Below are 25,155 nucleotides of genomic sequence, written 5' to 3' on the forward strand. Positions count from 1 at the left end.
TGCGGGAGCGGGAGAAGGTCAGTAAGGGCCTTTTCACACCAGTCTACGCCTGGCCAATGAGCGAGCGAGCGCAAAGCCTGCGCAGAACTTGTCTTGCGAGTGCCGGATGTTTCCTTGCTGAGATTCAACCAGTTGATCGGTCCTGCTTGCGACTGACGAGGGCTTTTGCGATCGAGGTTGACCGCCATGGGGGAGGTCTCAAAGCCCTTACTGTGATTCCCAGAGGCCTTGCAGACACGGGCATGCGCACGCGACCTTGTCCTGACCGGTGCCCTTCTCTGGCTTGCCACTGCTTTCACGTTGCCGAACAGCGGGTGTACTACTGTATGGTAAGGGCCTTTAAGTTAACCGCACTAACTGGCCAATCGCACGCTGAGCGCAAAGTCTGGCGCATGTTGGATCTGACTGTTGGTAAATTTCTCGCTTCCCCTCGGCGACGTTGGGCATGGTGCGCAATGTTGAGGACGAGTAGTTTGGAGCATGATACTGTGAGATCCTGGTGTACCTAAAGCACTGCTAGAGTACGTACTCCATACTCTTGGTCCCAGCGCCGCGATAGTGATGCAGTCCACTGCCATGTATGTGGAGAAGTGTACCGAAAAAGCAGCGCATCTCAGGGCTCAGTCGATGAAAGTGATGCGATGCCACCCTAAACACTGCCGGTTTGGCCATTGCCTCCACGAAAAGCAGCGCAAGTCTACGCGGTGGAGCCTGTAAAAGCAGTGGGGTCGGCAAGCCTACCGCGAGCCTACCTCATAGCCTGGTGCGGAGTCTCAACAGCTCAACGTCAATCGCAGAGTCAACTGTACCGAGCCCTTAGCTCATTCTTCCTTGTCTCGAGGAATTGAGAACCTTCTGCACAACTGATGTTACGAGAATCCAATGTTGAAAGATCAGCCGGCGTACCTGAGTGGCTCAGACAAAGAGCACGACACGAAGCGCAAGACCACGTTGGTTGCCGCTCACCGTCGCATGGATTTCAGGCACCGCGCGCTGATTGGCTGCACGCCCTGTCGTCCCGCGGCTGTACCTGCGGCCGTGAGAACAGGGCCAGGCACCGCGACGGACAGCGTTCCACGATGCCACGTCGAACGAGAATCACTGGCTAACGTAGCAGTCCCACGATGTTGACGAGGTCGTGGCCGCGGCCGTGTCTAAGGCCTCTCAGGTCACCAATGTTTCAGTGCCTTGAGCACAGGTGTGATGGTGCAACGGTTGGGGTGAGAGCTGGGGATGTAGAGCGTTGATGAGCGGTAGGGATGGAACAGGGTCCCTGGCTGCTGGGTTAGTGAGGAGACGATTGCGCATTCCAACGTTGTCCTGGATACTGCGCTGAATGTTGGCGAGATGAGGTCACGCTGTCCGTATGCACAGCGACGTAAGAGCAGCGCAAGGTTGGGCCGGGGAGATTCCAGCGTGCAGCGTGCAGAGGATTTGTCGTGCGCCCGCAGCAGATCGGACCGGCTAGACTGGGTTCTTGTCAGTCACAGCCGGTGTTTGCTTGGCCAACTCAAGCCATCCTGATCTGCGTTAGCGTGCGCCGCTGCGTGAAATGAGCATTTTGGCGCGGGCGGGTCGCTATTTCCCTTAACTTACGCCCGCCTTCCTCGCACCTTTGTTTTACTCCAAACGCCTCCACTCTCTCAAAACACATTACACTTCGCCGTCAGGCTGTGCCTTGCACTCACGCTCATTGCCAACAACACCACTGTCACTCACCACTATAACATCACTGCCGCCGCATCCTGCTTTTGCTCAACATCAACAACCAACAACCCGCTAAGACAACATATATCGTCCACGAGACCTGTCTCAGAACATCACTTTCATCTGAAAGCATTCCAGTCGCAACGACTTGATATCAACACCAAACTCACCATCTACCATCTCAACAACGTCAATCACAATGCGCTCATTCCAGGCCGTCATCGTCTTCCTCTTCGCGCTTGCCGCATCCGTCTTCGCTGCTGAGACTGAGTCCTACGACGCTACCGTCTACCTCACCTCGACTATCTACCGCGTCAACACTGTCACCTTGTCTGGCTCTCCCTCCGGCGCTGTTGCCAACCAGACCAGCACCATCTCCGCCTACGCCGCACCCTCCGTCACTGGCTCCTACGGCACCAACGGCACTGCCATCAAGCCCACCGGCAGCGCAACCAAGCCCTTGACCCCCGAGTTCACCGGCGCAGCATCCAGCCTGAACGCAAACGCGCTCGTCGTTGCGCTCGCCGCCGGTATTGGCTACCTCGTCCTGTGAGATGCATCTCCGCACTGCTAAACCCACCACTTGGCTTTGTCTACACTCCAAGTGCTGGCCAGGCAACGCCGGGTGCTTTCACGAGTCACGACCTTCACTTCTTTCTCTTAGCAACTTGCCCTACCCCTTACCTTCGCTTCTGTTGCACACACGTTCCCAACTTGGGCCGAAACTATCTACTGCCATTGTAATCACATTCTCATTTGTTTGAAACGATTGACGAATTGCGATGCCCTTGGTCTTTTGTTGAGGTCTATATACACCTTCCTTTCACAACAACACTGGTCGTTCGACCAACACCCCCCTTTACGTTTACACGCGCAACAAAGACGCTGCTTCGCACCCGCGACGGAGTACTTTCGAGATCACGGAGGCGATGAAACACGGCCTGCTTGCAGGTTCCTCCTTCACTTCACGCAGCCTGTCACTCACGACCGCGCCTTTTCTCTGGTGGAGCTGGAGTTTGGTGATACCCTTTTTTGACGGAATACCCCCTTGTTCTCCAGTATCTACTTGGATTACATTTTGTTTTGTTTGGTGGACTTTGTTGGATTTGAGATGGTGGGAGGTGCGAAATCTCGAAACTCATGAATCGAGAAACAACCAGCACGCGCTGCGCAATTGAGCGCAACAACGTTACTGGTCAGATAGCGAGAAAATGAAGATGTTCGCATTACAATATTGCCCCTTTTGCATCGTGCCACCCAGTCCATCCAGTCCACTAAACAAGAACTTCACGATCCACGTTCAATAGCAGCGTTTGTTAAGCGCGCACACCACCTTCCACAAGCAGACCATCTCATTTCCCTGAGCAAGGCTGGCGATCCCACTTAATTCCTCCAACCCACAGCAGAACCTCGCCCTGCCCCAAGCACCAAACGTGCACTCCTACACGCAAATCATTTCCCTCACCAGGACTACCACAGACCACACCTTATTACGGACATTACTCAAAGCAGGCCACGGGCCTACCCCTACTTCTTGCAAGGTCACGCGCTGCCCAAGGCACGGGTTCAAGTCGTGCAGCAATTGGAGTGTTTTGGAGCATGTTCAGCTTGTTCGTTGGAAGGTCTCGGCGCAAGAGCACAGAATTGAGGGATGCGGCCGTCGTCAAACTTCCCCAGTCCCACCATTCTGCAAGCCGGTCCTCGGCCCGAACAAAGCGAGCGTGTAGAACAGACCCTTTGCAAGTTCTGCTCCACCCTGTTTCGACCCACAAAAGGATCCCACAGGCGCTCGCACCTTTTTCTCCACGCCCGCCGGCATCGGCCGAGTACGAGTTTTTCCATCGCTGTCAGAATCCTGCAGGCCAAACTTGATGAGGGTGTGAGACGTTGCATTGCGCACTCCCATGTTTGCCGAACCACAAACTTACTCGTCGGGCAAGGGACGTCAGGATAAGAAGTTTGGATCAGGGTGCATGGCAACAACTACATGACGTTACAATTCGAGATGCGGTTCTGGAAGGCCGAGGCGCCTATGGTTCGGCGATAGTGCGGATGTTGCTGTGATTCAACTAAACTCGAATCTTTGCGTGTCGGCTGTATGCATCCAAGGATCTGCCCAAAAGCAGCGAAAGACTCGGCGATGGAAACTCAGGATTGCAGAGTGCCATTGAGGTGGTAACGTTCACCACGTGCGTAAGGCTAGATCGCGATCAATTCCCACACGATCGGTTTTGTTTGTTGTGGTATTCAGAAGGAATGTGATTATGCCCGAACAGGAAAGTTTAGGACAAGTGTGGGTTACAGTGGTGAAATGGTAAGGTTCCGGTCGTCTTACCCTGCGCTAGCGCCCAGCAACAAGAAGTAGGCAAAGCACCACCGCGCAGCAACACAGCATTCTCGAATTTTCGGGGTATGCGGTTTTAGAAGATCGTTGTGCATATGCATATCAACGCAATGATTATCAGTTCCGCCACTTCTGATGTGTGCAAGTAGCATCAGTAGCGTCTCATCGCGTCGAGCTTTCTGAGCACTGGTGCGAATGTTTAGCTACAGCGATGCCAATGGGGATCGCGTATCTGTGACTTGATAGCTGGGAGTAGTTGCTATGTAGTGCAAAGATTGTGTGAACAGATATAGCAACAGCAACTGCTGGAGCTGAACATAGGGAAATTATTCTCGATGCTTGATTGTGGTCAGCATACGTTGTGGTACCCATTGGTGAGACACTAACCATAAGACAGCAATACGCCAATGGTATTGCTGACTGCTCCTACACTGCCTGAGACGGTGTAGCGACTCGATCACTTTGCGTGGTTGAGGCGCTCAAGCCTCGACACTACATGTTGAGGTTGCAGTGAACGTCGTTGTGTCGTGCGCTGTTCGCTGTTTGCTGTTCGACAAGAAGTAGCAATTAAGCCCGCCCGGCGATGCTGGATCATTCAGTGGACTTCTCGTCAACTCACTTTGTGGTATATCAGTATTAGCATTGGCCATCACTGTAATCACCAGTGAGGCGTACGAACGACGTTCGCAACTACTGAAATTGCTGCGTGCGACCAAGTCCAAGAGAGGCCGAAACTGAGTTCATGATGAAAAATTGTTTTGACTTTCTGGGCTGATCCTTGGAGACAAGCATGGTGACTGGGAGGTACTGGCATGGTTTTGCGGGAGGTCGAGTGTTGCTGACAGACGTCGGGAACCCTGTCAAAAAATCGAAATGTGATTCATCGCAGACGTCAATCTCGATGTGTGTGAGCTTGTTACGCGATATTATTTGCGTTGCGCGAAAGCCAGCACGCTCGTAATCGGAGATGATAGATATTTGATGCTAGTAATATTGCGATACGATATGAAGGTGCATGACGATGCGTTGCTATTGCGCAACATGGGAACGTGCTTTGCGAAGCTACGCCAAGTACAAAGGAAAAGCAGATGACAAACGATACTTCCAACAAGCCGTAACAGAAGGTCCTCCCATACAAACATCCAACGAAGGTCCGAAGATTCTACGAAAGCAGCCGCTGTGGCCTGGGGTATAGTGGAGAAATGAAACAACGATAGGAGAGTAATATTAATTAGGTGTAGTATATATGTCGAGGCTTACTTTGCGCAGAGGCCAGTGTGGCGATGCTGATAGCAGATCTGGGTATATGGGTATCCAAACAAAGGTAGATCGACGGTGGTAGGCGCAAGGAAAGGTTGCGAAAAGCTGCGCGAGATTATAACTGCGCCAGAGCCGCGTTCCGTCGTAGCGCCACTGTACGCTTCACGACCTTGCGGATGGCCGTTGAAAGTGGGATGGATCATGTGCCCATCGAGACGCCGCCGTCGTTCGAACCAACGAAGCCGGCGATAGGACCGATGTCCATCCTGAGGTACTGGTCTTGATGGCCTTCAATGCCTTCCATACCGGTTGGCATGCCCATTGGACCAGTCATGCCGCTTGTATTCATGACATGAGGATCCATCATGACCACGGACGGTCGGCGACTGTTCGTGGCGGACCCCATATGCTGGGTATGCTGAGGGTGCGGAGATATTTGTTGTTGGTGGTGTGGGCTGTAGTTCTGGTTCCGCGACTGGTTCATGTGCTGGCGAGCTGCGGCCCATGCTTGAGCCTGTGCGTGTGCCTGTGCCTGCACTTGAGCGTGTGCATGAGCCTGTATCGAGGCTTGAGCTTGGGCCTGCGTGACGTGCATCGGGGCTTGCATGTGCGAGTGAAGCTGTTGTGAGGGATGTATGGGTGTTGGCTGGAGTGGCAGACCATGGTGTTGTGGCATCGAGAGGGGAGGTTGAGGATGCTGCTGAAACTTGGCCTCGTCGTCTTGAACCTGCAGTCCGCTGGAGTCAAGTTCGAGGTCCTCATCATCGTCATCGCCCTCAGCATCGACCTGGTCACTCTCGCCATTCACGGTCGCTGGCGCAGAGAAGGGCATGCCTGTGTCCATCTTCATGGGGCTGCTCTGACTGGGCCTGCTCACCGCAGCGAAAGGGTGGGGAGGTAGGCTGGCCATAGAGCAGCTTCTCGAGTCCGGCAACTGCTTCTGCGCCGCCATGCCTGACGACGCAGACCTGTTCTCTCGGACCACAGCTCGCCACTTGTCGGTCAGGCGGTCAAAGTCCCAGTTGCGGAAGTCCATGCCTTGCTTGCCCAGCTCCTTGGCCGTATCCGCGCCCAGCGTGATGCTGACAGGCGAGAGATCAGGGGCTCCAGAGGTCCACCTGTTGGCCTTGAGGTACTCGATCTCCCTGCGCGCGTTCTCCAGCTGCACCTCCGTCTCCCTGCGCGAGTCGTTTGCTCGGGCATAGCAGCGGAGGATCTCGATCTGCCAGTACTCCTGACGCGTCTGGTCGGACTGGTGCGTCCAGTGGTTGAAGGCGTCTGCAATGTGGTTGAAGAGCTTCTGTGGGTCGGGGTCGAACAGCGGCGGCGTGGGCAGTGGCGAGTTGGCAGCAGAGGCGGGGTCCGAGTGGCCAGCGGCTGGGTAGACCTGGTTGATCTGGCGCTGGCGCTGGTGGGCCAGCAGGCGCTCACGCACGCAGCGATTGAGAGCGTCGAGCTGCTTCTGGCCGGGCGGCGCGATGGACCATGAGTCGGCGGTGGGGAACGGCTGGGACGCGAAAAGGGTGGAGGGGGCCGGCAGGATGTGCAGACACAGCGAGGGGAAGTTGAGCGTGTAAGGGTCGAAGTCGAACAGGCCGCATCCGGTTGCTTTGACACTGCGGGGTGTGAGTAGTGTGATGAGTGTGATGGGGCAAAGGGGGCCAGGAAGCATGGGACATGGGACATGGGATATGGGATTTGGGACTTGGGACTTGGGACTTGGGACATGAGCACTCACTTCGCCTCTCGCACGCTCTTCAGCAGCTCCCTCAGCGCCAGCTCTGCCGCCTTTGCCGTCTCCAGGTCGTCGGCATGCCTCTGCCGCTGGTCCAGCTCCTGCTTGCGCATCTGCCGCGATGCATCACGCCGCGTCTCTGGCGCCTTCGTGCCCAGTCGCTGTGACAGCTGCCGGTTGCTGCAGCCCCAGCTCACGTCCTTGAACTGGCCCCTCGTCTTCCCCATATCGATGCCCAGCCCCTCGTCGTCATCTTCGGGGCTCTGCACCAATGTCGACGACCCTTCGCTGGCCACGCTGTGTTTGTTGTCCACCGGCGTGCAGTCGCCGCTGTCCTCCCCCTTCCTCGAGATGCTGCCCTTTGCCTGCCGCCTCGTGATGCCGCCGCGCAGCTTCCTGATCTCGTCGACGATGTGAATGCCATCGGCTGCCTTCGGGTTCTTCGGTCGGATGTACAGGTCCAGATGGCGTCCCAGCGAGCTCGAGGTGAAGGCCTGGCCGCAGAAGGGGCAGTTCTTGTCCTTCGGCGCCTTCAGCAGCGGCGGGTCGGCGGTCGAGCGCGGGGTGCCAATGTCAGCTTCGCCCATGATGCCAGTCCCAAACGCATTCAGGGTCCCCAAGCTTCAGTTCGAGCTTGTGCGTCCGTTTCAAGCGCGGCCTGCATGTGCTGTACTCACTCCGTTACCGCATGTTTCCCGCGGCGTAAACAGACAAACAGGAGAAGAGATTAAGAATGTATACTGATGAAAAGACGGTCGATGCACCCACGCGAAAGGAGCGACGCGACAGATGAGATTGTTCGTTTGCTTGGCACGAAATTGCAGCCCCTAAGTCCTTCGGTAGAGGTCCCGCCGTCCAGAGCCCCAATCCCCCTGCGATTTGCACGCTCGCGGCGCAGAGTCATTTGTGCAGCCCGCGGGTGCGCTAGAGAAGCCGACGCTTGAGCCTCTCAGGAACGCGACACCGCCTTAGACCATCACCAACAACACAGCATCGCCTATCGTTTTCTCCGCCGTCTAGCAATTATCCCGCGCTCACCGACTTGCCCAGTCTCGCCGCCGTGCGTGCTGCCAGCTCAGCGTATTGCTCCATACCGCCCTCGAGCTTCTTAAGCTGCCCCTTCGTGAGCCAGCACACCGTTCCCGGACCTACCCCTACCTCATCTCCTTCCGACTCACTTTCGTCAGCCTCGTCTTCGCCACGAACCCCTGGCGCTAGCTTGTATGGCGACTCTCCCTCAACCACGGTTCTGTCCTTCCATTAGTCTAAAGGCGTCTTGGTCAAAGTCTATCGTTCCTGTTTTCGACGGTGGCTTTACGGGTGCTCGAGCGCTCCGTGCTCGGCCACGGGACGAATCGCTCGACGAGTGGGGAAGAGAACGTACCTCATAAAGAACCTGTCGTGAGTGATGACAAGCAGCGCCCCATCGTATTCCTTCAGCGCGAGAACGAGACTCTGGATCGTGTCACCATCTAGATGCGTGGTCACTTCATCCAAAATCAGCAGCTGGGGCGGCGGCCACAGCAGCTTCGCTAACGCAACCCTGACTTTCTGGCCGCCTGAGAGCAGAGCGAGCGGAACGTCAGACACGGTATGACCGTGCAGCCCCAGGCTACTCAATATCTGTCGTGCTGCTTTCTCTTCCATCTCGGCCCCGTCAGCTTCCATCACATGCCGCAGCGCTGTCAACTTTGGGTCGGATGAAGCAATCGCTGTAATCTCTTCGACTGACTGCTGAGAGAACCGACCGAACTTGGCTCTCGCATGCCGCGTTATCGATCCGGATGTTGGCACCAGACTGCCCGCAATCAATGAGACGAGCGTCGTCTTGCCGGAGCCGTTCAACCCTGCTATGCCAGTCCGTGTACCAGGATGTATAGTCAAGGAAATGTCTGTCAACGTCGGTGCCTTTTTCCTGCCTGGATACGCAAATGTCACTTTCTCCATGCTCACCAGCGCGCCTGGAAACCTCAGATCAGGAGGCTGCCGCGGGAAGGTCAATTTGACAGGTGGGTCGAAGTCCGGTATCTCGATCTCAGCTCGATGCGTCGTGTGGTAGCCTCCAAGATCGCGGTTCAGCTTGAAGCGGCCGCCCTTGAGTCCCACCTCTACGCCCCATCGCTCATCGAGCTTCTTTTGCCTCGATGCAGCCTGCTTCAGCTTCTTATCATCTCCTTTGTCTCTGGCCGCCTTGATGTTGCCAGCGATCGACTTCTCGATGTGCTTCTTCTGTTTGTCTTTCGCATCCTTCATCTTCGTCAGATACAGTATCTTCTTATGCTTCTCTCGCTCGTAGAGGCTCAAGTTGCCACGAAACGTCTCGAGCACCTGGTTGCGTAACAGGACCAGCTCTTCTGCCACAGCATCGCCAAAGTCGCGATCATGCGTGGTTATGAGGATTGTTGTGCTCGTCATGTTGTTGATGTAATCTTGCAACCAGATGATCGAAGGCAAGTCCAGGAAGTTGGTCGGTTCGTCCAGCAGAAGTACGTCAGCATGCTGCGTCAGCGCGCAGGCGAGATCGCACCGGGTCTGCCACCCGCCTGACAATTGCAACTTGGGCTTGTCTATGCGATCTTCCTTGAACCCAAGACCGAGCAGAACCCTTCGAGCTTTGGCCTCTGCCGCTGCTGCATCCATAAGCTCGAGGGAAGCTTGAACACTGGAGAGCATGTCTGCGGCGGCTTGCGTATCCTCGCTCATGCGCGTGGGATCCACCTCGCTCTCTTCCTCTTCGACTCCCTTCTTTGACATCTCGTACCGCTCTTCGAGCTTGATCAGCTCCTTTCGCGCCAGCTTCCCTCTGGCTCCACTCCTCCTCTCTGCAATACGATGTGCCTCCTTCAACATCAAAGCAAGCCTCTCGGTTTGGATACGTCTGTACGCTCGCACCGGCGCCATAGCATCTTTAGAGTTCTCGACAGCATCGCTGAGAATCTTGGCTTCTCGTGTATACCTCTCCCGCACTCGATCGCTTCTCACAACATGCTGTAGAACTGTCTCATCTTCGAGCTTGAGACTGTCGAGCTCATCTGCGACTTCTGATTCGCGTGTCTGGCCAAGCAAAAGAATTTGTGTACTCCACGGGATGCCTGGGATGAACCCGTCGCCGATGGCTTTCAGCAGTGTCGACTTTCCGGTGCCATTGCGTCCGACAAGCACATAATGGCGCGACTCCACCAGGTGCAGTGTCGTACGGTTGAGGAGTTCGCGATTGGCGACTGAGATTGAGAGGTCCTTGATCAAGATCTCCCGTTGTCAAATTATGATCTTGCATAGGGAAGGTGCGATATACCTCTTTCGATGCAGGTGCATCGACAGCATCGAGCGCGTACCGCGATTGCTGCGCTGTAACCGTGATATGACCACCGCCAGGGTGCTCTTCTACCACTGGCGGTGTGCCTGTCCCTCCGCGTACCATCTTCTTTGCCTCGGCGCTGTGTCCAGCCACAATTTGGGAGTACTTCGGCTTCGTGACTGATCTCGACTTGTTCAACAAACTGCAAACGAGTAGGTTCCCGGTGTTGTTTCGAATTTTTGAAAGAGCTTGAGCAACCGCATCTCATATACACTCCACTGGTTTGCAGCTAGATGTCCTACCCGAATGGTCCGAATGCGTTCAGCGGGGCCAAGAGTGCGCTCAGGATGAGTCGAGATGGCGCGCTTCCATTGGACCGGAAGCTGACACAGACACCAAATCCGCCACAACACAAAAGGAAAGAACAGACGAGGAAGCTTGTACAGTGCTCACAGCGCGCCTTCTGTGGCAAGAACTCCTCCCACTACGTCTAGCGGACAATTTCCAACAATTTCGTGCACCATCCTGTACGCACCATATTCCTCTTGCATTCCTCCCTCCATGTATCCCCTTACACCATTTAATCTTCTCTTCAACCACTCCCTTTCGCATATAACCCACAGCTCTCACAATTTCCTCTCTCCCCGCCCCCTCCTTCCTCGAGCCCTTCAATATCCCAGCGCCGGGTGCTATTTGTGGTTGGTCAGTAGCCTGTACAGGAACAGCGTTCGGCTGTGGAAGGTCGTCTTTAGGCACGTTGTGGGGGATGTCTCGTCTTGCGTCTTGGACTGCCTCCTGTAGTGTACACTGAGAATTGTTCCGAGGTATACTTTGAGGCACGTTTCGAGGTGCATCTCCAACTGTCAAGACCCTACGCGCCCTCACTCTCCTTCATCGCTCATCAGTCGCAGATCCACGACGCTTACTAGGAACAGCTATCATGGTATTGGAGCAAAGCGGTAGATCATCTTCATCGTCGGAGCTGGTGAGTCGTAGTAAATGTGCGGGTTGTGGCTAAGTGGGTACAACAAGCGGACTTTACGAGGTTGTAGATCCATGGTTGTGAGTGGTGTATTGCCGTCCTGCCAGAATTCAAATATGATCCTCAGTATGTGTGAGATTGGAAGTACGATTGGTGGATTAGGTGAGTGTGGGACAAAGGCGCTTTGGCTGGGAACAGCACAAAGGTGAGGTTTGTGCAGCGTCATTGAGAGATTGTTGCACTGGCGAGTTCTGCCTCCAAACCATGAGACATTCCAACTCTATAAAGTGCAGTAGAGCATCGTTTGAGGAATGCACAATGCAGATTTGAATGAGAGCGGATTAAAAGCGCATGATCTCATTTAGTGTGAACAGATCTGTCGATCCGGTAAGCTTGAAGCCACTCGAGTGGCGGTAAACCCGACAAGGTCCCTAGGAATCGCGCTGTACCTTTTCTCAAAAGATGCTCAAACGCCAACTTTATCACGAAACTCTGGTAGCATAGTCATACCTTGTACGGATCGATTGATACCGCAACAACATCCTTCTCTTGCTTCAAGCCATCCTCGGTAACCAAGAACTCGACTTTAGTAGGATGCGGTTTCGGCACAACCTCCATATGCCAACAAACACTTATGGCAAAGTCTGCCAAAACATCAAAATCCTTGATAACAAACAGACTCCTCCTATACCAAGCCTTTACCAACTCCTTGAAACATCCCATGGCCGGCCCACTGGCAATTCCAAAGTTCCGGTTGTTTTGTCTTCAAAATGACGTCAAAGAGGCGTTGGCTCGACCTGTCGATTTTCGTTCCAGGGCATTGCTGCTGCGCGCGCCAGTGCAACGATTTGTGCGAGTTCGACGGGTCGCCGTACTCGATGGGAGATACTTTCCCGAGCTTCAATACAAAATCCAGAACTCGGTCCTTGATATCATGAAGCGACTTCAAAAACCGTTTTCGAAACTTCAAGTTGAGGCGGGAAGTTGTTAGCGTACTCGGATGGAACTTGTCGCAGAGCTTCTTGAGACTTTGATGCGTTCTTTTTTAGCACGAGGAGGTTGTGCTGTTCCAGTGTCATCGGTCAGGATTCTGGATCGTGGGTTGTTGTAGTCGCCAGAGTGTCTCAAGCTGTCGAGTAGAGACCGTAGGTCCGCTGCGAAGTCGTCGTCTTCGCTGTTGTCGGCTCGTTCAGAAAAGTTACTTGTTATCGTTATGTCTACAGTGGGCTCGTCAACAGTCGTGAGAGAATCTTTCCTGACGTTGGAGGTATACAAGTATATCTTGAAGTGATATTGCGCAAGTCTGGTGTTCTGAGAAGAATAAAACGAGTTGCGAGCTGCACTGTCACAATAGAAGAGAAGGAAAATTCACACAATAAATTGTGTCAATATTTCATTATATACCTACGCGCACCCCAAGTTGCTCTCAACCACCGTACCCGCCTACGGCGAACCAATCTTCGGCGCACCACCCAACTTAAAGTACCCAGGCTGCAACTTCTCAAACACACCAGTAGGATCGTACTTCTTGCTAATCTTCTGCAACTTCGCTTTGTTTGCCGCACCGTACCCAGCAACAGGATCCTGCCAGGGGCTGGCGTAGTTCATGTACAAGTAGGCCACATCCTTACCCTTCGCTTTTGCTGCAGCGACTGCGCGGTCCTTAACCTTCGCAGCAAACTGGTTCAGACGTGAGTCATCAGTGGTGTTGGACCATTTCAGTGCGATCAGGACGTTCATGAGCGGTCCGTCGGCGACGGAGAGGCCAAGCGCGTTGCCCCCACGTACATTCATCTTCTCGAGGATGGGTTCGGTGATGACTTGCAGAGAGACCGCTGCGACGAGGTCGGCGGCGTCGGTGATGGCAGTAACCTCCTCGAAGAAGATGTCTTTGGTGGAGGTTGCCAGATCCTTGTCAAGCTTGACTGTCCACGTCCAGAACGCTTGACGAAGGCCGGCACCACTAGCAGGGCCCTCAAGCGCTGAGGTAAGCTCTGCAAGGCTCTTGACGCCAGTCTGGTCCGCGACAGCGCCAGATATCGCGTTGTATTCAGCCAGGATGGTAGCGTTGGGGTTAGGCTCGGAGTATTCGAGTTCGACCTGTGCAACAGGCACGCCACTGTAAGCGAACGAGAGAATCTGGTGCGCTTTGCCATCCTTTTTCGCGTTCATGCCGAGGTTGTAGTAGGCCTCAATCAGAGCAGGGAAGGACGACTCGAGGTAGGTTCGCATACCACCCCACATCTGCCCTTGGGGCACAGCCTGTACGTTGAATTGGGTTACGATACCGAAGTTATTACCGCCGCCGCGCAGAGCCCAGTAAAGATCCGGGTATGAAGTTTGGCTAACGTTGATAATGATACCAGACGCGGTGACGACTTCATAGCTCAAGACGTTGTCGCATGCGAGACCGTATTGGCTAGAGAAGTAGGAAATACCTCCACCAAGAGTCAAGCCGCCGACACCGACGCTGGCTACGCGACCTCCAATGACAGTAGCATTGTCCTTCTCCAGTGCAGTGTAAATGTCGTACCAGGTGTGGCCAGGCTGGAAAGAAGCAGTCTTCTTATCGGCAGCAAGAGAAATCTTGCTCAGCTTCTCGAAGCTGATGGTGATGCCGCTGTAAATGTTTGAGCCTCCAGGTACGGCAGAGTGGCCGCCGCTCTTGACCGCGAATGGACATTGCGTCAGGCGCGAGATCAAGATGGCGGTCGATACATCTAGAGCTCTGGTGGGCTTGAAAACACACTGAGGAGTGATGTCGCGCTGCTGGCCAGACCAGTATGAGTTGATGAAAGATGTGAACGCTGTCTCTGACTGAACCTCAAGATTGCTGTTACCGAAGATGAGGTTGAGGGATTTGCACTATGGTATGGTCAGCGAATGGTCTTTCTGATGTAATGCTCGTTGTAACTTACAGCAGCAGAACAGCCACTGGTCGATGCTCTATCAACGAGTGGTGCCAGGTCAGGAAGAGCCGAGAGGTTCACGCCGTTGTCGAGGAGTGCTTCGGTGATGTTGAAGTCAACCGGTTCGAACGTGCTCTGAGAAGCAGCACCAGCCACAAGGGCTGCCAAAGGAACAATGTTCTTCATACTTGCCGTCGCAGTGATGGTAAATATGTGATGACCGGGAGCGACGTGCAGCAGCGAAGCTAGAAAAGCCGTGTGCAACGTAGGACAGAATGGCACCGATGATTCTGCATGTTAGCGGTGGGTAACCGCTCTTTAATTGGAGTTCAAGTGGCCATAGCCGCGGATGCTGTGGAAGTAGGGAGACACGGTGGCGCGGAGCATTGCTTGGAAATTGGATGCGACTGATCTGTGTTGGTGAGTGCAAGTAGTCTCTCTCTTTACAACCTCCTAGCCCTGGAGAGTCTAGGTAACCCATTGTCTCGGAGCATCAGAGAGCTTCGTCCGAGTCGCCAAACGCATGTTCACAGAAGGCGCCGCCTGAGATGAGAGCAGAGTCCTAATGTGGCAATTTGTCCGGCTGCGGGCTATCATTTCTGTTCCGCCAAAAGCATCCACAACTGAAGTTGTGAGAGCCTATGACACGACGACTTTAGGCCAACTTGAACCGGAGTTTAGTACATTCGTGTTTACAGGCGGAGGATATTAACCTAAGCAATGCCATGCAGGGTTAGGCTGAATCCTGCAGGATTCAAAGGTCCCGGGGGCAAACAAAGGATGCGTTCGTGCCTTGAAACCGCCACGGCATCATTGCGCAAGTTCGAACGGGCTTGCAATATTGCATATCATGGTAAGAGGTATTATCAGTATCGGGTGTGCTGGTGGGTTGAAAACGGTACACAAATGGACATCGAAACATCGTTGAAGTTTGGCTAGCGCACGGGTCACAGATCTCTACCTGCAACGCGCGGAGGCGGCTCACCGAGTGCCGCCCCTTGTTCCTTCTCTTCAACCATTCCACTCGCGAGCCGCGCCCTCCCGTCCCTGGATTCTTCAGACCTTAGTGGTTTCCATGCATACACGACCGGAGGTTGCTCCACGCATATCACTCAGGATCGTGTTCTCGGCTTGCCTGTCTTGTTCACTAATGCGGCATGTTGAATGAGGGTCAAATTTTTTTGCTTCCTGGCGAACTGTACCAAGAAACCGCGCCGCAGACTATCTCAAGTGTCCCGAATAACCGGTCGATCTAAGTATTGTTCAGGTGTCATGCTCGAAATTCCCAGTGACCATCAGGACTTCGTTTCGAATTACCATTGAGTCAGCATGTGTATGCAGCCAAGCAAAGGAATGTCCATGAAAGGAGGTACTGGAAAAACCGCACGTTCAGCGCAGGATTGCCCTTTTGACAAGGCTGTTGAAACCCACTCTCTGGCATATCGAATCTATGGTTACGAACAAGTAGCAGGATGACAGGCCGTGTGCTTCCCAGATACCGGTATGCAGGAGGAACCCAATTCGGACTCAACGCCGCCCTTGGCCGACTAGGCTATTTTGGACGAGGCAAATCTGCATTGTTGTGCGGTCCTGATGATTTGCTGCTGGTATGCTGGGAATGGACATCGTGTGCAGCCTTCCTTCATCCTGACTGGTTCGTTCCCTAGCGGAGTCTCTCATCTCCTATGTTCAAGACCGCAAAACCCATCACTACAGACGTAATGACCGCCTGTCAACCATTACACCATGGCAGCGACTTACGATGAGCTTGTCTCTGAACGGCGGTTCCACGAGGTGACATACACAATGGTCGTGTTAGCCTCACTCTTCACCATTGCACGCGGCGGCATTCAGATATGGAAACGAAAAGCGATGCAGTTGCAGGACTACCTCATTTATGCTGCCTATCTATTCTTTCTTATCATGTCAGTCTGCTATCTCGTCATCATACCGAAAATCTATATGATCGGAAGGGTTACGAACGGCTCCATGGCTCCATGGGCGACAATGGCAGCAGATGTCGTCATGTACATTCGTGTAATGTTCGTGACAACTATGTTCTTCTGGATGTCGCTGTGGCTGGTCAAGCTATCTCTGTTGGCGCTGTACAAGAAGCTGATGACAGGCCTTCCGATGATATATGTACGGCTTTGGTGGGCAGTGTTCATCTTCTGCCTTATCGTAAGTGGCTTTTATCCACTGTTGTGCTCTTGCTAACGTACATGGTTAGTCGCTGGCTGGTTGTATGGTATCCTACTTGACATCCTGTCCTGACTTCGCAGCATCCATGCGGACTGGGGAGTGCTCAGGGCCTCGAAGTCTTCGTGGCCAGTTGGCTAGCCTGTACACTTCATACACTGTCGATATTTTATCAGACTTCATGAGTAAGCCATTGCATTCTCTTCACCTAGACAACTCTCTAATGGCATTAGTCATGCTTCTACCCATACGACTGGTCTGGAACCTTCAAGTCCCACGGGGCCAAAAGATAGCCATCATCGCGCTGTTTGCATCCGGTTTCATATGCATAGCTTTTGCAACTCTGCGAGTGGTACAGATCGGTCGACAGACGGGCGACACCAACACTCCCAACCCAACCTGGCTCGCTCTTTGGACAATCATCGAAACCTCGATCGCCATATGCATTGGCTGCTGCCCTGCCTTTGCCGTACTTTACCGCACCGCCCGCACTTCTCGTGTTTCATATGATACACACGGCTACTATCGACATACACAGAGCCGATCGGGTGGCAGCCAGCTTCGCCCTGATATAATCAGGATGAACACTGTAAACGTTGGTGCTGTTCGTTCTCGGATGTCGAGGAAGGACCCGTACTGGGACGATACAAGGAGCAGTCAAGAAGCACTTGCGGCTGACAACAAAGGCATAATGGTAACAACAACGCTGCATCAAGATCACGAACATAGCGACGCTCACACGATGCCCGTATCCGCCCGAGTCTCGCAACAATGATAGCTCCTGACTGCTCCAACTAGGCCACGTGACCTGTGGCATTGGACTTGATGTTTGTGCTATGTGGGAAGCTCATTAGTAGCAATCCCCCTTGGAGCCATCGCAGACTCTGCATAAAAGGGACTCGAATTCAACAGAAGTTAATGTTATGCCCAAGGAGAAAACCGAAGAAAGCAGCGCGGTCGAAGGGAGAGGCTCAATGGTAAACGGGACAGTCACAGCACGCTGGTACGCCCACGAACCTTCTCATGACGAGTCACGCTCTTAAACCTTCTCGGAAGACGGTTCTTATGATACCATAGCAGCAGTCACCTCAACTTTGAGTCTACCCCGAAAGACGCAGACGACTTCTCTTACAGACACAACTCGAGACAGCAAATTCATCGGTCCAAAGATAAGCGTTGGTTGGTATTCGACACGCGTAAATCTGAGGAGGATGTCAGAGGGAGTGCAAGGGGTTGCGTTACTGATTCTCTTGCTTCACTTTCGCCCCTAGCCGAAAACCAATCAAGCTCGTTTCTCACGTTTCCGGAGAAAGTTGTCGTACCTAACCGAATTTTGGTCTGACTCTAGATCACAGATAAGTTTCTTTGTGTGCAACGCCTCAAAATACGATTCTATGAAGTTGTCTCTTTGAAGAATAGGCAGGCGTTCTGGGTTTCTTTCACTTCAAGCTCGTTAGCGTGAGGGCACAGACACCTTAGTGGGACCAGCACCTCGCACCCTTACGCCTTTGCTCAGCTTCCCACTTTGCAACTTCTCAACTCAGCTTACTAACAGTACGATCTGTTTCGCTCGCACGCTCGCGCTGTCATCACACCTGATTTTCCCTACTTTCTGGAAGCTTTGCGATTGTACCATAGCTGTTCACCCGTCTCTGTCACGTTTGCGCGGGTGCTACTACACGAAGACATGGGATTGTTAGTTCATTGGGCCCTGTAAAAAACTCCCTGAAGACTGACACGCAAATAGTCGTACCGCAATAGCATCAGACGATCGCACATCTCCTGAATCACTAGCATCCTCTCTTGCAAACACTATAGCGCTCCTTGAGGAAGCGTGGAACCTACAGCATATCGACACGTTTTTCGGAAGCCTACTTCCGCCGAACCTGGATGCCAACACTTTCTATTGGGTCAGCGGACTTCTCGATAGTCTATGGGAGATCCGTGAGGTCACAACTTATGCTCCCAGAGTGAGGGAATACGTTCGAGAGGCAATTCATGAACGCACTGATGGTGAAGAATACGACGAAATCGAATTCGGGATGACGACTGCAGACCTCAGCCTTGCACGCATTCGGCTTGTCGGGGGCCTCGAAGGTAAGGAATCCGAGGTCGATGAGTTTGATCTCGGGGTGACCAACCATGACACTGCCCATAATGCGCTCGACGACATCGCGCAGACCTGAGGACTTGCGAGTTGGAACATGATTCTACCTGTGGACTTGCTTCCATTTGTGGCAGCATGGGCCGCTGTAGTATACTGATAGCTACGGTAAACGATAACGTAGGACTATCGGGTCGATGAAATACTGCGCTGAGTTGCTATCTAGCTAGGAGATGACGATATATACTGTCCCTGGAACGTGCTAGTCCATAACAGTCTAAGCAAGGGTAATCGGGTCTTGTAAGGACCGACTGACACCGCAACACCATTCACTAGTCCAAACGGCCCCAAAGGGTGGCCCGCTGGTATCATTCTCCGCCTGAGCGAGCGTTCAAATGTGTATCAAGGCTTACTTGCACCACACTCAGGCAAATCATTCGAGGATGGAAGGGTTTCAGCGCGCCCGTCTCAAGCTGGCTCCCAGAGCCGACAGACGGTCCAACAGACGCACCTAGCGCTCCTCGAAGATCGACGAGAGCATCTCGTAGCGGTCCATACGCATCTACACCAGATCCTCCTCCCAAGACTGATGATAAGAATTCATCAAAGCCACGCAGACTTCGGCGCGAGCGCTCAATCCAAGCCAGAAATTGTTCCGACTCTGAGGAGCATGCTGACGAGTGACGATGACGAACCGCAGAAGAGCGTCCAACGTAGCGCGCAAGGCACTCCAGCCAATTCCTTGTCGAATATTCGGCCACAACAACTGCAGCCAATAACCCCACCAACCCCAAGGGCAGCTCGAGCTGCGCTGCTGACAGCAATTCAAGGCAGGGTTGGAAACAGAATTAGTGATGATAGATGAAAATGGAGTGCAAACCCTCCTCAAGTGTCATATTGTGCATGTAACACAGGGTAGCGTGCCCAAGCGCAGTGAGTATGCATTCGTGAGGTTGCTGACGCTAGCATCGCCTGCGGAGAAGAGGAGTGCAAATCCGAAGTGTGTACGGACGGCGTGAATATGTTGTGGCGCTAAATGGCGTGCCTCGACTCAACTCTTCGATCGACGTCGATCCAAGCAGAGCTACCAGACTTGAGAACCAACTAGCACGACATGCTATAAACCACCATGTTCTCCGCTTCTGGGGCCTCCAGGCCTCCATAATCTTGCTTGTAGCTGCTCCTGTTCAGTCGCAGCCATGGCCCTGCTCACCTACCAGCCCGTCAAAGGCGTATACGTGCTCGCCGCACTAGGCTTCGAGCTTCTACGTCTTCCCCTCTTCATCGTCAAGTACCTCACCAGCTACGGGCGGCAGCACCCCGAATGGACCTTCCGCCAGGCGCTCACCACGCGCATCGTCTTCGCCGTCGTCTACCACAGCGCAAAAATCCAAGCGAAGACACCAATTCCGCTTACACCAGGCAGCGAGCAGGAGCGCTTCGTGCGCATCAAGCCGGCGGGAGGTGACCAGTACAAGGGCCCGCTGCGCATCAACAACGATGTCCAGCCCGTCGAGATCGGCGCAACATGGTACCCGAAGCCTCTGTCAGCATCCGCCGACAAGACCAACCTCAAAGTCATCCTCCACATCCACGGCGGCGCATTCGTCTCCGGCGATGGCAGGACACAAGCAAGCGGCTACTTCGCCAAGCTCCTCCAGAAGCACGTCGGCGCAACACACATCCTGATGCCGCAGTACCGCGTCTCGACACTCCCAGCGAGCAGAACGTCGAACCCGTTCCCCGCCGCCCTCCAAGACAGCTTGACGGCGTACCTGTACCTGCTGCATGACCTGCACATCGCGCCCTCCGACCTCATTCTGTCGGGTGACAGCGCCGGCGCAAACGGGTCCATCTCGCTTTTGCGCTACATCGCCGAGTACGGCGCGGATCTCTCGCTGCCGAACCCCTCCGCCGCGCTGCTCTGGAGCCCGTGGATCGACCCCTCCGACACATCCGACGACTTCGTGCACAACAACCCCAACTACAGCACCGACTACATCTCGTTCCCTTTTACACTTTGGGGCTCCAGCGCGTACGCAGGGTCTGGCGGCAAAACCATACTCTCACACCCATATGTGAGCCACAAAAACCGGACGTTCAAGACGTCGGTGCCGATTTTCGTGAACACGGGGAGTGGGGAGGTATTGTATTTTGATGATTGTGAGTGGGCGGAGAAGATGAAGCAGGCGGGCAACGATGTTACGCTGGATGTGGAGAAGCATGTTCCGCATGATCTGCTTTTGTTGGGGAATATATTGGGGTTTGGTAGGGAGGCACGCGCTTGTGCAAAGAGGGCTGGGGAGTGGTTGGAGAGGAAGAGGAGGTGAGCGGCGGTTGACAAGTGCCAAGAACGGGCAGCGAGTTGGAAGGAGGTGTGTATTGTACAGCGGAGGTTTCACGGATTGTGGGTACGAAAATATGTGTCAAGACGTGAAATCACCTAGCGGCACGCAGAGGAACTGCTTGAGATCTGCTATACTGTACCAGCATTCGAAACAGTGCTCTCATGCATTGACATATCCACACCCCCTCTAAACACCAACACCACCTAACATCCCCACCTCAGTAGCGAGAAACCCCCTGTACAGAGATGGCACTCACCACCAAACCACCTCGAACCTCCACCTTTCGTGCAGATCATCTCTCGCCTGTAACAATCCATTCTCTGGCTGTTGTCCCATGGTCTCCCGCCTTGCAGCTAGAAAACTACAGCAGTTGTGGCCGTCCTGTTGATTGTTACGTGCACCGCGTCGAGCATAGTGCTGGCTTTGCACCCTGATTGCGACACAGCCACCTCTGCTCTTGCTGTCTCTCAAAAGCTCAAGCAACACAGCTACGAAAGGCCTATCTCTCCCCTAATCTCTAGGATCTGCAGCCGTGTGCTGCCTGCACGCGAGCAGTGTTCCTGGTCAGACGGCGTGCGCCAAGCAGCGCGAGTCCAAGCGAGCAGCGTTCGGTACGCTTCCGTGGCGCTAGGCTAGTTTTCTTTACTAGCTAATACATAGCTTTTTACGCCTTACCTAATTTAGTACAGCTCATCCAGGCTCTCCAAGCGCCAGCGGCACAACGTCGCTGTAGAAGGCTTGGTGTCGGGATGACTAAGCCCCAGCACTCGTGCTCGCACCTGAATACATGTTTCCATTAGCAGCAAAGCCTCCTGGCTGCGACCTTGCAACCTAAGTGTGAACGCCAGGTTGGCCATTGCCATCAGCATATCTGGATGGTCATCTCAGGCTGCGCTGGACAGCCGAGTGAAGACACCCCATGCAGCACAGCCTCCGTCGCTGATTGGCACGCGCCTGGCCTGCATCATCTTGCCTGCATCAGTCCAGCCCACACAGCACAGCCCAGCGATGGTCGCTCACCACCTGCTCACATATCATCAACCCTCCGCCTACAAATCCTCTGCCGGCCTGCTCGCGACCTCCAGGCTGTAGGCGCTGTAGACGCTGGCAGACACTGCGCTTAACGATGCCCTTCTGAATCAACATGGCCGTCACGAAGAAGGGCCCCGTTCTCCGCGTCACCGGCCTCGCAGCCTCGCAGCCTGACGAGGAGCTGACGGCATTGCTGAAGGCTGCAATCAGCGACAGCCTCACCGACGACGAGCAATCAAGGGTAGATGTCAGAGTGGCTGTTGTTCCCTCCTGCTACAACGATGAGGAAAAGGTCGCGCTGGTGGAGTGCCGTGGCGGGGTGCCTGCGTTCCTGTCAGAGCTGATAGCCGATCCGTTGGGGGAGTCACAGATGGAGATGGGCGACACGGACATTAACTTCGACCAGCACTTCTTTGGCTTCACCCAGCTGTATACGCCAACGCCTGACGCACCAGTTGTTGCAGAGTACGCACCATGTTGTTTTGTTCTCTTCAGACGGCTTGCGCTTCCTATTTGTTGGCGCTGTCTAGCTGCTGACTCTGTGCGCGCAGTGTGATCGCCATCACCGGCCTCGACGGCCACGCGTACGACTCGTGGCGGGGTGAAGGCAGCCTCGGGCGCATGTGGCTGCGCGACTTCCTGTGCAAAGACCTGCCGTGCTGCCGCACCATGATCTATGGCTACAACTCGAGGCTGTCGAGCCGCGGGGTGGACACCATCATGGACTACGGTCGGGGCCTTCTAGAGGAGCTCAAGAAGATCCGGGGCACAGAGGAGGTGAGTAGAGGCACGGGCTGCTATGGTGACGGTGTGTGAGTGCGCATGCGCAAGGCTGACAGCTGCAACGCGCTAGCTACGACAGCGGCCGCTCTTCTTCATTGCACATAGCTTTGGCGGTATAGTACTCGCCCATGTAGGTCGCCCGCTCAGGAAGCTGCGTGCACACGGCTAAGCAGCTGCACAGTGCCTTGTCAAGGCGGTCCAGACGATGGAAGACGACCACCCGACAATAGCATCCCTTTACAGGGCTACGTACGGCATGCTTCTGTTTGGGATCCCACACAAAGGGCTCGTCGTAGATAATATGCAGAAAATGTTGGCTGGGGAGGATCGTCACCCGCGGAGTGCACTGCTGGAGCAGATCAAGGAAAAGTCCGACCTGCTAGCATCGCAGCTAGACGACTTCAGGAACCTTGTCCGAGACCGAAAGATCGTCAGCTTCTACGAGAGAAGGCAGACGCAGCAGCTACAATTTGTACGGTGTTGTGAGGCAAGCAAGGCGCAAGAGGGTCACTGACGTGTTGATGACAGGACAGCGAAGGTGAGCAACGCACGCGGACAGGCGACCTTGTCACGGCGGTAGACAGCGACTCGGCGCTGCTCCAGCTTCCAGGCAATATGGAGGACAAGATCCCTCTGGATGCTGACCACTCGATGATTGTCAAGTTCGACAACAAGAACGCCCAAGGATACAGCAGCGCACGGGACAAGCTTATGCAGTTTGCGCGGGATGCTCCGGGTGCAGTCGCAGGTCGCTTTGGTACGTAGCTGTGGCACTTTTAATCAATATATCCACTGCCAAGCAAGAAGCTCTGTCTGTTTAGCTACAGTTGTGCTTGATCGTAGCTAACGACCCTGACTCCTAGCGCGAGCGCAGAACAGGCCTAAACCGTCGAACATGGTACCATTTCCACGAGACGGTGCATTTGTGGGCCGAAATGATGTCCTTGCAAAGATTGATGAGATGCATAGACGTACAGCCTCAAAGGATCATAGCCGAGTGGCCCTTGTGGGTCTGGGAGGTGTAGGGTAGGTCTGCAGGCATACGAGCGGGTCCAGAGTCATTGCTCATGTTGTTTCTAGGAAGTCACAGGTTGCTATCGAGTACGCGTACAGAGCTAGAGAGGCTGCGCCGCACATATGGGTGTTCTGGGTGCACGCGAGCAACGCCGCAAGGTTTAAGCAAGCCTATCAAGAGATCGCCGTTAGGGTCGAGCTGCCGGGGCGCGACGATCCAAAGACGGACATCCTCTGCTTGGTGCACAACTGGCTCTGCGACGAGAAGAACGGGCGGTGGCTGATGATCGTCGACAACGCTGACGATGATCAAGTGTTCACCTCGACCAGCGCCAGCGCCAATGGTGACTTGGACGGCGTTGCACACGGGGCTGATCCCGCTCAGGAAGCGGCGGCACCGTTGGCAAGCTTCCTCCCGCAAGCGGCGAGCGGCTGGATACTGGTCACCTCGCGAGATCTGATCGCCGCTATGAACCTAGTGGGAGCGAGACTTAACGTGATTGAGGTGGAGCCGATGGGCGAGCGCGAGGCACTGAAGCTGCTGAGGTCGAAGATGCAGGTGGTCGAGTCTGCTGAGGGTGACGCGCGAGCGCTTGTCAAGACGCTAGAAGGCATCCCGCTTGCTGTCACCCATGCGGCCGCATACATTACAGTGAACAAACCGATGGTGGATATCGCTACGTATCTCGAGCTGTTCCGCGAGAGCGAAGAGAACCAAGCGCACCTCCTAAACGACAAGAAGGCAAGAGACATAAGGCGAGACGCTGGTGTGTCAAGCGCGGTCATCACCACCTGGCAACTATCGTTCGAGCAGATCCGAAAGACGAGGCCTGAGGCGGCGGACCTGCTCTCGCTAATGACCATGTTCGACAGACAGGGTGTCCCCGAACACGTATTATATGAGGGCAGAAGCAAGCTGCAATTTGCAGAAGCTGTAGGGCCATTGCTACGATTCTCTCTAATCAGGGCGCAAGCTAGAGAGCAGCCAGAAATGCGACTCCAGGAGCAACTGTTTGAGATGCACAGCTTGGTGCAGCTCGCGACGAGGGAATGGGTGAAGTTGCATGGTCAAGTTGATGTGTGGCAGAGAGCAGCGCTGCGGATCATGGCGGCAGCATTTCCCAGTGGCCAGCACGAGACGTGGGCGGCTTGTCGAACTCTGCTTCCGCACTCGACAAAGGTGCTTGGCTACAGCACGGAGAAGAACGATGAGGCGAGGCTGGACCAAGCGACGATCGCGACCAACACGGCGTGGTACCTGATGCTGATGGGGCAGTATGCAGAGGCAGAGCGGATTGGATGCAGTGCAGTTGCGGCAAGAGAGGAGGTGCTTGAGCGGGAGCATCCCGACACGCTCACCAGTGTCAGCCAGCTCGGGTCGGTGCTGGAGAGGCAGGGTAAGTACGAGGAGGCAGAAGCGATGCATCGACGAGCGCTGGA

At 54.4% G+C, this 25,155-nt stretch overlaps 9 protein-coding genes across 9 annotated transcripts in view; 5 read left to right on the plus strand and 4 right to left on the minus strand.

The window, feature by feature from the left end:
* Positions 1-1,906: 1,906 nt before the first annotated feature.
* BU25DRAFT_349838 (uncharacterized protein) lies at positions 1,907-2,260 on the plus strand (the record flags this gene model as incomplete). The annotated part of the gene is made up of 1 exon (XM_033703273.1): positions 1,907-2,260. One exon carries the CDS (start codon positions 1,907-1,909, stop codon positions 2,258-2,260), a length of 354 nt encoding a protein of 117 aa, XP_033557768.1.
* A 294-nt stretch (positions 2,261-2,554) lies between these two features.
* Positions 2,555-2,946, plus strand: BU25DRAFT_176848 (uncharacterized protein). Its single transcript, XM_033700867.1, has one exon. The coding sequence runs from the start codon at positions 2,637-2,639 to the stop codon at positions 2,883-2,885; it is 249 nt and encodes an 82-aa protein (XP_033557769.1). The 5' UTR covers positions 2,555-2,636; the 3' UTR covers positions 2,886-2,946.
* Positions 2,947-5,351: 2,405 nt separating this feature from the next.
* BU25DRAFT_176864 (uncharacterized protein) lies at positions 5,352-7,851 on the minus strand. The gene is made up of 2 exons (XM_033700868.1): positions 7,050-7,851; positions 5,352-6,927 (listed from the first exon to the last, which is right to left on the minus strand). The coding sequence occupies exons 1-2, from the start codon at positions 7,631-7,633 to the stop codon at positions 5,511-5,513; spliced, it is 2,001 nt and encodes a 666-aa protein (XP_033557770.1). The 5' UTR covers positions 7,634-7,851; the 3' UTR covers positions 5,352-5,510.
* A 218-nt stretch (positions 7,852-8,069) lies between these two features.
* Positions 8,070-10,467, minus strand: BU25DRAFT_349921 (P-loop containing nucleoside triphosphate hydrolase protein; the record flags this gene model as incomplete). The annotated part of the gene is made up of 3 exons (XM_033703279.1): positions 8,070-8,295; positions 8,431-10,220; positions 10,342-10,467. 3 exons carry the CDS (start codon positions 10,465-10,467, stop codon positions 8,070-8,072), a joined length of 2,142 nt encoding a protein of 713 aa, XP_033557771.1.
* Positions 10,468-12,769: 2,302 nt separating this feature from the next.
* On the minus strand, positions 12,770-14,504 carry BU25DRAFT_478054 (FAD-binding domain-containing protein; the record flags this gene model as incomplete). Its single annotated transcript, XM_033710986.1, has 2 exons — positions 14,245-14,504; positions 12,770-14,191 (listed from the first exon to the last, which is right to left on the minus strand). Exons 1-2 carry the CDS (start codon positions 14,419-14,421, stop codon positions 12,770-12,772), a joined length of 1,599 nt encoding a protein of 532 aa, XP_033557772.1. The 5' UTR covers positions 14,422-14,504.
* A 1,477-nt stretch (positions 14,505-15,981) lies between these two features.
* Positions 15,982-17,209, plus strand: BU25DRAFT_478056 (uncharacterized protein; the record flags this gene model as incomplete). Its single annotated transcript, XM_033710987.1, has 3 exons — positions 15,982-16,416; positions 16,466-16,619; positions 16,668-17,209. The coding sequence occupies 3 exons, from the start codon at positions 15,982-15,984 to the stop codon at positions 17,207-17,209; spliced, it is 1,131 nt and encodes a 376-aa protein (XP_033557773.1).
* Positions 17,210-19,598: 2,389 nt separating this feature from the next.
* On the plus strand, positions 19,599-21,217 carry BU25DRAFT_414318 (alpha/beta-hydrolase). The gene has a single exon (XM_033707249.1). The coding sequence runs from the start codon at positions 19,738-19,740 to the stop codon at positions 20,866-20,868; it is 1,131 nt and encodes a 376-aa protein (XP_033557774.1). The 5' UTR covers positions 19,599-19,737; the 3' UTR covers positions 20,869-21,217.
* A 349-nt stretch (positions 21,218-21,566) lies between these two features.
* Positions 21,567-21,767, minus strand: BU25DRAFT_349999 (uncharacterized protein; the record flags this gene model as incomplete). Its single annotated transcript, XM_033703288.1, has 1 exon — positions 21,567-21,767. A coding segment is annotated over one exon (201 nt), but the record flags the coding sequence as incomplete, so codon positions are not given.
* Positions 21,712-25,155, plus strand: part of BU25DRAFT_400655 (TPR-like protein) — a gene marked incomplete at its 3' end in the record, with an annotated part of 5,191 nt that continues 1,747 nt past the window's right edge. Inside the window, exons 1-8 of the mRNA XM_033704973.1 lie at positions 21,712-22,383; positions 22,470-22,695; positions 22,772-22,831; positions 22,883-23,173; positions 23,230-23,458; positions 23,565-23,727; positions 23,782-24,059; positions 24,105-25,096. Coding sequence (XP_033557776.1) covers positions 22,031-22,383; positions 22,470-22,695; positions 22,772-22,831; positions 22,883-23,173; positions 23,230-23,458; positions 23,565-23,727; positions 23,782-24,059; positions 24,105-25,096 — 2,592 coding nt within the window. The 5' untranslated portion in view covers positions 21,712-22,030. The remainder of the gene's footprint in view (positions 22,384-22,469; positions 22,696-22,771; positions 22,832-22,882; positions 23,174-23,229; positions 23,459-23,564; positions 23,728-23,781; positions 24,060-24,104; positions 25,097-25,155) is intronic.

Source organism: Macroventuria anomochaeta (assembly GCF_010093625.1).
Source record: "Macroventuria anomochaeta strain CBS 525.71 unplaced genomic scaffold BU25scaffold_36, whole genome shotgun sequence".
In the NCBI taxonomy this organism is placed as follows: Eukaryota; Fungi; Ascomycota; class Dothideomycetes; order Pleosporales; family Didymellaceae; genus Macroventuria; species Macroventuria anomochaeta.

What these genes read in the sequence shown, in the direction of transcription:
- BU25DRAFT_414318 (XM_033707249.1), top strand. Translation starts at nt 19,738, where the DNA reads ATGGCCCTGCTCACCTACCAGCCCGTCAAAGGCGTATACGTGCTCGCC.
- BU25DRAFT_176848 (XM_033700867.1), top strand. Translation starts at nt 2,637, where the DNA reads ATGAAACACGGCCTGCTTGCAGGTTCCTCCTTCACTTCACGCAGCCTG.
- BU25DRAFT_176864 (XM_033700868.1), bottom strand. Translation starts at nt 7,633, where the DNA reads ATGGGCGAAGCTGACATTGGCACCCCGCGCTCGACCGCCGACCCGCCG. An exon ending in AAGAGCGTGCGAGAGGCGAA is followed by an intron (nt 6,928 to 7,049) that starts GTGAGTGCTCAT and finishes CACACCCCGCAG; the next exon opens with TGTCAAAGCAACCGGATGCG.